This window comes from Quercus robur, chromosome 9, assembly GCF_932294415.1.
Source record: "Quercus robur chromosome 9, dhQueRobu3.1, whole genome shotgun sequence".
Lineage (NCBI taxonomy): Eukaryota > Viridiplantae > Streptophyta > Magnoliopsida > Fagales > Fagaceae > Quercus > Quercus robur.
This window is the reverse complement of record NC_065542.1, coordinates 22,757,663-22,769,075: the sequence shown is the minus strand read 5'-3', so window position 1 is coordinate 22,769,075 and position 11,413 is coordinate 22,757,663. Positions and strand designations below refer to the sequence as shown.

The window sequence follows — 11,413 nt, the reverse complement described above, 5'->3', positions numbered from 1 at the left end:
CTTGGATGGTTGGCCAATAGTATCCATTACAGATGACCTTGTGGACGAGTGATCTAGCTCCTGAATGGCTACCACATGCTCCTTCATGAACCTTCCTCAACATGTAGTTCACCTCGTTCAAAGTTAAGCACCTTAGAAAAGGCTGGGAAAAACCTCTTTTGTAAAACACTTCGTCTATAAGGATGTACTTGGCTGATTTAACCCTGAGCTTCCTGGCTTCGTCCTTCTCCTCTGGAAGTCTTCCACCCTTTAAGTATGATACTATTGGGGTCATCCAATTTTCCTCACCTTCTATCTACAACATTTCTGGGAGGTCTATACTTGGCATGTATTGTATTTCATCAAACTCATCCATTGCTTCATTCGTAGAGACTTCCTTTGCCAGAGTATCTGCTTCCACATTCTCTTCTCTTGGGATTTGAATGAAATCAGCTTCTTTGAATTTCTTCACAAGGCGTACCACCTTCTTTAAATATCTCTTCATTCTGTCTTCCTTGGCTTCACATGTCCCATTTACTTGACTTATGACCAACTGAGAGTCTCCCAAGACAAGTATTGAGTTTACTTCTACAGATTTAGCCAACTCTAACCCTTTTAAAAGGGCTTCATATTCCACTCCATTATTAGTTGTTTGGTATTGCAAGCAAATGTTGTGCTTTAATTTGTCTCCTTCTGGTGATTGCAAAACAACTCCTATACCTCCAGCATGCAGTGTAGACGATCCATCTACATGGATGGTCCATTTTTTACTGTCCTCTCATCTGCCTAAGTCCTCATAACTTGGAGTGAACTCTGCAATGAAATTTGCCAGGGCTTAGGCCTTTATTGCATTTCTCGGTTGGTACCGAATGTCAAATTCACTAAGTTCAACTGCCCATTGAATCAGTCGACTTGCAGCTTCCAGCTTGGTCATTGCCTTCTTGAGTGGATGGTCCATCATGACATTGATGACATGAATTTGGAAGTAATGTCTTAACCTTCTAGAAGCTGTTATTAGTGAAAAAGCTAACTTCTCTATTAGTGGGTACCTTCCTTCTACTCCTCTGAGTGCTCGGCTAGTGTAATACATAGGGTTTTGCACCTTTCCTTCTTCCCTGAATAGCACTGAACTCACGGCATATGCAGACACTGCTAAGTACAGATACAGTTCCTCTCCTTGCACGGACTGACTTAATAATGGAGCTATAGTGAGATAGTCCTTAAGATCTTGGAAGGCCTTTTGATATTTGTCCGTCCATTCAAATGCCTTCCTAAGGACTCTAAAGAAGGGTAAACACTTGTCTTTGGCTTTCAAAACAAAACTGTTCAAAGCAGCAACTTGCCCAGTGAGGGATTAGACTTCCTTGATGTTCTTCGGTGATTCATATTCAATATGGCTTGGATCTTGTTTGGATTTGCTTCAATTCTTCTTTCTGAAACCATGAATCCGAGAAACTTTCCCGGCGATACTCCGAATGCACATTTACTTGGGTTCAGTTTCATCTTATATTGCCTAAGTGTTTCAAAGGTTTCCTGTAGATCATCCAAATGAATTCCCTTGTCTAGGCTCTTCACAAGCATGTCGTCGACGTACACCTCCACATTCCGTCCTATCTGTGGACAGAACATGTGATTCACCAACCTTTGATAAGTTTCCCCTGCGTTTTTTAGACCAAAGGGCATCACCTCATAACAAAACAAACCTTGACTGGTAATAAAGGAGGTCTTTTCCTAGTCAACCTCGTCCATCTTTATCGGATTATATCTTGAAAAGGCGTCCATGAAGCTCAACAACTGATGGCCAGCTGTAGAATCCACCAATTGATCAATGCGTGGCAAAGGATAACTATCCTTAAGGCAAGCCTTGTTCAGGTCAATGAAGTCTACGCACATCCTCCACTTGCCATTTGCCTTCTTCACCATCACTACATTGGCTAACCAATCCGGGTAATAGACTTCCTTAATAAACTGTGCTGTGGTTAGTTTTTGAAACTCTTCCTTGATTGCCTTATCTTGCTCAAGAGCAAACACCCTCTTCTTCTGACGAACAGGCTTAGAACAGGGGTACACATTCAATCGATGAGTAATTACACTTGGATTGATTCCTGGCATGTTGTCATGACTACACACAAAAACATTGATACTCTTCCTCAGGAATTGGATGAGGTCTTTTCTTGCCTTCTCCTTCATACTTGTTCCAATCCTGGTGAATTTTTCAAGATCATCTTCTTGCAAAAGAACATCTTCTAATACTTCAGTGGGCTCTGTAACAACCCTTCTCTCCTCAATACTTATTGTCTGCACCTGCTCATCCAAAGCCATCATGGCTAAATAACATTCTCTAGCTGCCAACTGATCCCCTTGTGCTAGTCCTATGCCGTACTCCGTAGGGAATTTGACTAATAGATGGTAGGTAGATGTTATCACCTTCCAATTGTTCAGAGTTGGTCTTCCAATAATAGCATTGTATGAGGACGAACAATCCACCACGAGGAAATTGACTTCCTTAGTTATCTACTGTGGGTATGATCCCATCACTACAAGTAACGTAATGGTGCCTACAGGTTGCACCTTCATTCCTCCAAACCATATCAATGGTGAACACACTGGACGAAGTTGATCCCACCCAAGCCTCATCTGTTGGAAGGCAAGGTAGTACAATATATTTGCTGAACTTCCATTATCCACCAACACTCTCCTGGTTGTATAATTTGCAATGAGCAGAGTAATGACAATTGCATCGTCATGTGGGTGATGGATCCTTTCAGCCTCTTCGTCGGTGAATAAAATAGTTGACTCGTCAATTGCTCTTATCCTTGGGGATTGTCTAGAGAGTTGGACATTTAGCACCACTTTGAGATATGTCTTCTTTGACTTGGAAGACTGCCTCAATGAAGTTTGTCCTATGATAACCCTTATCTCTCCTAGCGGGGCCGGGATGATTCTTTCATCTTTCCCTTCAACTTCTTATCTTTATGATCCCTTCCAACAAAGTGCCTCAACTTTCCTTGTCTAATGAGATTCTCGATTTACTGCTTCAAGTCAAAACACTCGTCCATCTCATGCCCATAATCCCTATGGAAGGGACAATATTTATTCTTATTGCGCTTATTCGGATCTCCTTTCATTTTCTCCGGCCACTTTAAAGAAGGGCCATCTTTGATTTGCATGAGCACTTGGTCGAGTGGAGCGTTTAGGGGTGTGTAGTTCTAACTTCTTCCTGAGGAGGAACCCGTCTTCCTATTATCTCGTTCCTTCTTATCTTCTATTCGTCCCTTCTTTGGACGAGGGCCTTGTTCCGAGTGGCGTGCGGGGTGTGCTTCCATCCTTTCAACTCTTTTCCTCTTCTTGGCTATGATCGCATCTTTTGCATTCATGAAGTTTTGGGCTGAATGAACGAGTTCAGCCATGTATTAAGGCTCCTTCTCATATAGCTTGTGGATAAATAAATCAGAATTAACCCCATTATAGAAGGCTGCCAAGAGTAGCTTGTCATCCACCTCGTCCACGGTTAGGGCTTCCCAGTTAAAACGAGCGATGAAGGAGCACAGGCTTTCATTCTCTCCCTGTTCTATGGTTAACAAACTGGATGAAGAGCATTTGTGCCTTTTCCCTCCAATGAAATTATTGACAAACAATTTACTCAATTCTTTAAAAGAACTCACTGTGTTCGGAGGTATTTTGCTGAGCCACACTCGCGCCAGCCCTTTGGGAGTGGTAGGGAAGGCTCTACACATAATCTCATCTGGGACTCCTTGAAGGTGCATGGTAGTCTTGAAAGTTGCTATGTGATCAAATGGGTCACGTGCTCCATCATATGAATCCAATGAAGGCATCTTGAACTTTGGGGGTAAGGGGTGACCGTTGATGGAAGCCATGAAAGGGGAATCTGTTCGGTGGACTAGATCCTCCACTGGATTTTCCCTTCTCATGTTCTCCCTCATCTTCGCCATAACCTTTCTCATCTGATCCATTTTCCTCTCCAATTGTGGCACCCTTCTAGACGTGGTACCCCTTGATTGGCTTCCTGGTTCAGCATTTTCTCTATCTTCCTGATTTTGGGCTTAACCTTCAGCGTACCCCTCATAGCGTTGCGTCTTCAAATTAATCTCCCTAGTTAATTCTTGATTCTATTAGGTTAACTCTGCCATAGCAGCTGCCATAGACTACATGTGTTAAATAGAGGATTGTGGCATCACTAGGGCTGATTGACGATCGTGTTAGGGATTGGTTGAAGCATCCCTACTCTCTTGATGGCCTAGGCTAGTAGCCCTTGACCTGGTTCGAACCATTCAACCTTTTGTTGTAGAAAGAAAAATTGCAAAGCAATCAGACTATCTTCCCACAGACGGCGCTAACTGATGTTGCACAGAATCAGTAGGCTAAATGCTCCGGCTTTGGTGGGCTACTAGTGGCTATGGAAGGCCTATAAAGATGAACACGCAATCAAAAGGGGACCGGAGAAGACCGGCCAAACACCCTCCGATGGCTAAGTTAGTTTCTCACAAGAATGGAGTTCCAACTTTTAGGAGTAAAATGTCAGAATGTACTTACTTTTGTTTAATTCAGACCAGTCCTTTATATAGAGAACCTTGGGACAGTTATTAACCTAGTAACTTCCTCAAGATTCGTGGAAGCCAATGAGTTTGGACATAACTACCTCAACGGCTACAGAAGTTGCAACCGCTAACGGAAGTTAAGTATTCGAGGAATTTATGGCGATAATCATGGGTTTGGTAACCGTTCCAAGGTGTCGAGAATTTCCTAAGTGTTGCACGTTCATCCATCCATTGTATGGACGATTTGGTCGTTCTTAGACGTCTAATCATTGTCCATGGACGACCTCATTATCGTCCATGGAAGATTTCATTGTTCATGAGCGATATTCTCATCCATGAACATCTTTCTCATCCTTGGGTGATTCCTGATCCTGTTTTCTCTTTGGGTCCTAGATGATAACTTTGGATGAATTGGAGGTAAACTAATTTTTTCGCTATCCCATCACATTCTAAAATAACCAATCAATAATGTACAGTGCCCTGTGTTACTAGCAGCAATTTATTAATACTTGCATTTAAAGATCTAGTAGTACTCTAGGCATTATATAACCTTAAACAAAAAATTGCATTCAGCAGCATAAATTTAACAGATTATATTGCATTACAAACAATTCACTATATCCTTGATTGTTCTTGTGAGAGACTGTGGCACTAGGATAGTGCATTTGGGGTTCAGTTGAGAATCCACATGTGAATAGTAATTGGCCTACATTATGGGTTACTAGCTTCCAATAAATTGATTTTTTTTGGGGGATGTTATCTCTCTCTCTCTCTCTCTCTCTCTCTCTCTCTCTCTCACTCACAGATTTATCACACCATATAAAAGGAATTCACAAGATTTCCCAAATTCACTATTTATAGAATTCTAGCTTAGGATTAGTTGTCAGACCCTCCAAATTAGGGAAAAAGTGCTAAAAAATTCAAACAAATATGAATTTAAAGAAAAATATTTACGTACATATGCTCCGAATTAACATATAGGAAAACCACTTAATCTAAAAGCTCAAGCTTCAAATTATAGCAAAACGATCCAATATTTGCACCCTACAATCATGTGCATGAAGGCACACCTTAAGGGATGGTATCAGAGATGTTACTCCACTTTTTCTCATGTAAAATGCAATGACAATGCCGTTGCTCATGCTCTAGCTAGGAGGATTATTTTTATTTTTATTTTTATTCTTTGTTTCATATTTACAAGTTTCACTTGAAGATATTCTTGAGTACAATTCTTCTTGTTTTGTATGATATTTCATTTAGTAGGAATAAAAATCAAAAGATTTTTTTTAATTAAAAAAATAGTTATTTTAATTATCCTCTTTTATCATTATTATTCAACGTTAGACTTTATTCACATTGAAGTCCTACTGATATATAGTTTAACTATTTCTGTCACCTTCATGCGATAGGCACACATTCAGCAAGTGTAAGGTCCCTCTAGCTAAGTGTTGCCTTAATTGTTCATTACAACTTCGGTCTAATTTTGTTACTACAAAGTCCGTTATCTACTGTACATATAGTAGAAATCATGTAGCAACTAAACCATTGGATGCCAAAGTCATTAGAGCTGAATTGACACCTCCCCATCCACAAAGTGCTTGAGGAATTGGGAGGGAAAGAATTCGAGCTGCGGGATTTGTAGTATGTTGTAATTATCTTTCAAAAAAAAAAAAAAAAAACTAAACGACTAGATTTAAAAAAAGAAATGAAGAAGATGAATTGTGCAGTTGTGCGACATGTAGCTTAGGCTCAATAATGTTTGTTTTTTACTACAAGTCGTATTAGTGTAACATTTTATACGTGCAGATCCGTGATTTTCAAGTCCTTGGTACACACGCGCGTCAGTCCCTGATTGGAAGTTAGTGGGGTTAGTTGTTTCTGTTATACTGTATAACGGTTAGGAAGGTTGTTAGTTTAGTTTTTTCTGTTTTTGCTTAATCTCTCTTGCTCGGTTTCTAAGTGTATATAATCTGAGCACCTTGATGCATTTTATTTCGACTAATCAATAAATTACTCAGTAAGTTTTTTGCACAATTGCTCTTTTAACAACAGTTTTTTGGTTTCTCTAATGACATCTTGCAGACATTTATTGACAATTGGCCTTAAGGGGATACTGAGTCGTGCATCCAAATATCTGATTTTGAACACGGCTACAAAGCGCAAACTATAACTAGAAGTTTTCCCATTACTTTTTTTTTTTCTTTTTTTAATTTTTAAATACGACTCACTTGGAATGTATAAGAGTGAATGAATAAAAACAAAAAGCATAATATACGTCCCTAATCTCTATTTCACTTCATTTGAAAATTGAAATCTTAATGCATTCCAAAATAGCTAATCAAACATATATAATCACAGTGTCCTGAAATCTGTGTTTCCAGAAGCACATTATTAATACTAGCAATTAAACATCTAATACTAGTGGTATACCCTAGGCATTACATAATCTTAAACTAGCAATTGCGTTTAGCAGAATAAATTTGACAGATTATATAGCAATCCAAACAATTCAGTATATCCTTGCCTGTCCTGGAGAGACAGCGTAGCCCTAGGGAAGTGCATTTGGGGTTGATAAAAGTTGCGAAACCATGTGCATAGTTGGTCTACATTATGGATTAGAATACAAGCATGCAATTGCCAGCTTTATGATGACTATCAGCTGACTCTGAACCTGAAGTGTGGGAGGTGGAAGGTGCATGTCTAACAAATCTTTCAAAAACAAATTCTCCCCCACAATTGAAGCAGATAGAATGGGGATCATTTCACCAGGATGTCTTCTTTTGATCACTTCTATAGCCAAAACTCCAAAACTATAAACATCACATTTCTCAGTTATCTTCATTGTATAAGCAAGCTCTACAAACAAACAAAATATATATTATGCCAATGTATTAATATGCTCTATGTTCTACGTTAATTAAAAAGAAAGTATATTACCTAGTGCAACATATCCATATGTGCTTGCAAGTGAAGTCCAATTGGATGAGTCTTGACTAGGAAGCTTAGCTATGCCAAAGTCTAATACGTGAGCCTCATATTGAGAGTCCAACAAAATAGTTTTGCTTGATATGTCCCTATGAACAATTGGTGGTGAGCAATCATGGTGCATGTAAGACAAAACGTGAGCCACACCTTCAATGATATTCACCCTCTTATTCCAATCCAAATCTTTAGCTTCTTCATCATTGGTCAAAACTACTACCAAGCTTCCCTTTTCAAGGTACTCGTAAACCAAAAATGAGTGTTGTGAATGTGAACAAAAGCCATGTAATTTTACAATATTTCAATGCCAAATTTCTGTTAATACCCTTATCTCATTGAAGAACTCTTTTTGTTGTGTGATCTCACCATCACCCAAGGGTTGGAGTTTCTTCACTGCCACTATGTTTCCTGATGGTAGATTCACTTGTCCTCCCTTCCCAATGCAAAACATAGCATCAAAACCTTGGGTTGCTTTAATGATTTCCTTGTACATTGCTTTTCCATCAAAAGTTGCAATCGATAACACCTTTTCATTGTGCATGTTATTTGCTAGGTTTGTACAAGCATAGTTCCTTTTTCTTTGAAAAATAATGAAAATTCCAAGAAAAATCTGAGAGTGTTCCAAGAAGAGGAAAAATTATTTTGCGTCTCTTGTTTGAAACTTGTCTTCCTACCACACAGGGTTGTAATCCCTTAACATTTCCACACAACCCATTATTACCTTGTAGTGCTTCCATGCGAGCTTCTTCAAATACTTTGCTATTGGGAATAGGACCCCCCAACTTATTATATTATATGTCCACATATGACAAGCCACGCATTTCTTCAAAAGCAATTGGAACAAAACCAGAGAGGTTATTGTGGGACACGTTCAACATCATGCATGTTGATGTTGAAAACAATTTTTCCTCATGCATGTTCTGCGTTTGGTCTATACGAGGGTGCTTCATTTTTATTTGAAAAATGAAGAAAATTCCAAGAAATAGAAATTCAAGTAAAAGTGTTCCCAAAAAAGGGAGAATTATTAAGAAAATGATTTTGTGTCCCTCTTTCGAAATATGTCTTCCTACTAGATAGAGTTGCAATCCAATGACATTTCCACACAACCCTTTATTACCTTGTAGTGCTTCTATATATGCAAGCATGTGGAAATGCTTTGCTATTGGGAAGAGGACCCTCCAACTTATTATAGGATATGTCTACATATGACAACCCACGCATTTCTTCAAAATCAATTGGAATAAAATCAGAAAGGTTATTGTAGGAGATGATCAACATCTCTAAGCTCTGAAGATTGCCAGTTTGTGAAGATATCTTTCATTTGAGCTAATTATGACTTAGATCTAGCCAGGACAAATGAGCTAAATTACATATTTGAACTGGAATGTCATGGCTAAACTTGTTGTTGCTTGTGTTCAGCTAGTTTAGTTTTAAAAGGTTCCCTACATTTATGGGAATTGATTTGTCAAATATATTAATGGATAGATCTAGATACTCAAGGTTTGTTAATGATCCAAGCTCTGGAGTTATATCCCCAAAAAGTTGATTTCCATTTAACATCAATGCCAACAAAGAAGTCAATTTCCCAAATTCATTTGGTAGCTTCCCAACTAAGCGATTAGAAGAAAGGTCAAGTACATGAAGTTGAATGGAGTTTCTGATTCCAAGGGGTATGCCACTACTAATATTGTTCCCAGCAATCCGTAGGGTACTTAGCTATGGGCACCTACTCCAATTGCGAGAGATTTCACCATAAAATCTGTTGTAACTTAGATCAATGTACCGCAGGTTTCTATAGACACTAAAATCTTCAGATATATTTCCAAAGAGTTAGTTTCTTTCGAGGCAGACTCTAAATAACTATCCAAAATTATGATTTTAGAAATTCTAAATCTAAAATTTGGCCCATGCTCATGTATTTGTTTAGGATTTCCTTTCTCACAACCCTAAACATATATAAGGCTTATCTTAAGAGCCATCACACACATGGATACAGAGACCAAGAGTTTAAGTTTCTCTATGAGAAGTTACTACGTTTGTACGCCATATGGTTTTGTAACCAAGTCATTCCTGATCATCATTTTTGATGAAGTGAAGAATTTTGCAACTAACAATAATCATTCAAGTTGCTGGAGTTAGTCACATACTGGGATCCGGGCAAAGGAGTTAGTTAGAGATTGAAGATTTGTGCATCAAAGGATAGAAGGCTACTACAAGATCAAGTCCAATTGGGTATTGGAGCAAAGGTTCAACTGTAGGTTGGTATTTTGGGATAGGCCAGGGTAGTGATAAGATTCCTCATACTTGTAACCGCTTGATTATTGATTAATGGATTCTTAGGAGTGGTGACCTTAAATTCACCCGGTGGAGTTTTTTCCTTGCGAAAGGTCTTTCCCATTTGTCAACAAATCACTGTGTCAATTTAATTTTCTCTGCATTTAGTTTAGGCAAAAATCCAAAACTGACCCTCTAACTGTTAGCCTTTTTTATTTTAGTCCTCTAACTTTCAATTGTTGTCAATTTGATACTCCGTTAGACCTCAATTACTTGCTGTCATTAAGTGAGCCAAAATGACGTCTTTTTGGCATTTTTTTTTCTCATAAATTTCAGAATTAAAAGAAAATAAAAAAAACTCTTATTTAAAAAAAAAAAAAAAATTAGGTGATGGAGACCAAGATGAAACCGAGTTGCAAAGAAATATTGAAACCAAGACCGAGATATTCTCATTACTTGAAATCAAAAACAAAGACCTGAAATCAAAAACAAAGAAATATTGAGAGAGACCGAGATGAAACCAAGTTGCAGAGATTGAAACCAAGACCGAGATATTGAGATTGAGATCGAGATGAAGGTGATGGAGTTCTGATATTGAGATTGAGTTGTAGAGATTGAGACCAAGATGAAGATATTGATAGGGTGTACTACATAGCTCCAGTGCCGACAGTTCTTTCTTTTCCCCAAATGTTCAGCACTATAACTGAAGGGTGCTGTAAGAGGGAGCTTATAGAAGACTCATCAGTGTCCAATTCCATAGCCATGGATGGAGCAAGCACAGGAGCTTCAAGTAGAGAGTAGAAGCCATCGCCTTCAATTTCAAGTGCCATAGCTTCAATATAAGGTAGAGGAGAAGCATATTCTAGAGAAAGAGAGTTGTTTGATCCATATTCAAGAGCTAAGGGTTCTTCTTCCCCTAAATGTTTTTTTTTTTTTTTAATAACAATTTTTTAATTTTCTTTTAATTCCGAAATTTATGAAAAAAAAAAAAAACCAAAACGACTACGCTTTGGCTCACTTAACGACAGTAGGTAACTGAGGTCTAACGGAGTACTGAATTGACAACAATTGAAAGTTAGAGAACTGAAATGACAAAACTGAAAGTTATAGGACTGAAATGAAAAAGGCTGAAAGTTAGAGGGTTAGTTTTGGATTTTTGCCTTTAGTTTATTTGGAAATTTGTTGGTGCTTCCATAATTTGCATGCAATTTGACCTACTTAATCAACTTGGGTAATTAAATTAATTAACTAAGGTTAAGCTATCTTAACGCAACAACTGGTATCAGAGCGGGCACACTCTGATTAGGCTTTATTCTTTGCTGTGTGATCCATTGACCCTTGTTATTATGGATCACATAGCAAAGACTTTAATCTTTGATTATACCTCCTCTTTTTGATAGTTCTAACTATGCATACTAGAAAGTACACATGAGAGTTTTTTTGTAGTATTTAGATGAAAAGGTCTGGCTAGTTGTCAAGGTTGGATGGACTAAACCTACTAATCCACCTACATCTTGGGATGATAACAAGATCAAAGTTGCGAATTTAAATAGTAGAGTGTTAAATGCCTTGCTTAGTGCTGTGACTAGTGAGGAGTTTAAGAAGATCTCATCTACTGA

The 11,413-nt window shown here is 38.3% G+C and overlaps 1 protein-coding gene across 1 annotated transcript; it reads right to left on the bottom strand.

Moving 5' to 3' along the window:
• Positions 1-7,146: 7,146 nt before the first annotated feature.
• On the bottom strand, positions 7,147-10,624 carry LOC126700856 (MDIS1-interacting receptor like kinase 2-like). Its single transcript, XM_050399035.1, has 4 exons — positions 10,446-10,624; positions 7,846-8,098; positions 7,476-7,761; positions 7,147-7,394 (listed from the first exon to the last, which is right to left on the bottom strand). The coding sequence occupies exons 1-4, from the start codon at positions 10,622-10,624 to the stop codon at positions 7,147-7,149; spliced, it is 966 nt and encodes a 321-aa protein (XP_050254992.1).
• Positions 10,625-11,413: the final 789 nt, after the last annotated feature.

Excerpts from the sequence above, each read along its gene's own strand:
- LOC126700856 (XM_050399035.1), bottom strand. The coding sequence starts at position 10,624 with ATGGCACTTGAAATTGAAGGCGATGGCTTCTACTCTCTACTTGAAGCT. Across the intron at positions 8,099-10,445 it reads ACTGTCGGCACTGGAGCTAT|AAAAAGGAACTATGCTTGTA; the intron begins GTAGTACACCCT and ends TATTTTTCAAAG. Across the intron at positions 7,762-7,845 it reads AGTTCTTCAATGAGATAAGG|TACCTTGAAAAGGGAAGCTT; the intron begins GTATTAACAGAA and ends TTGGTTTACGAG.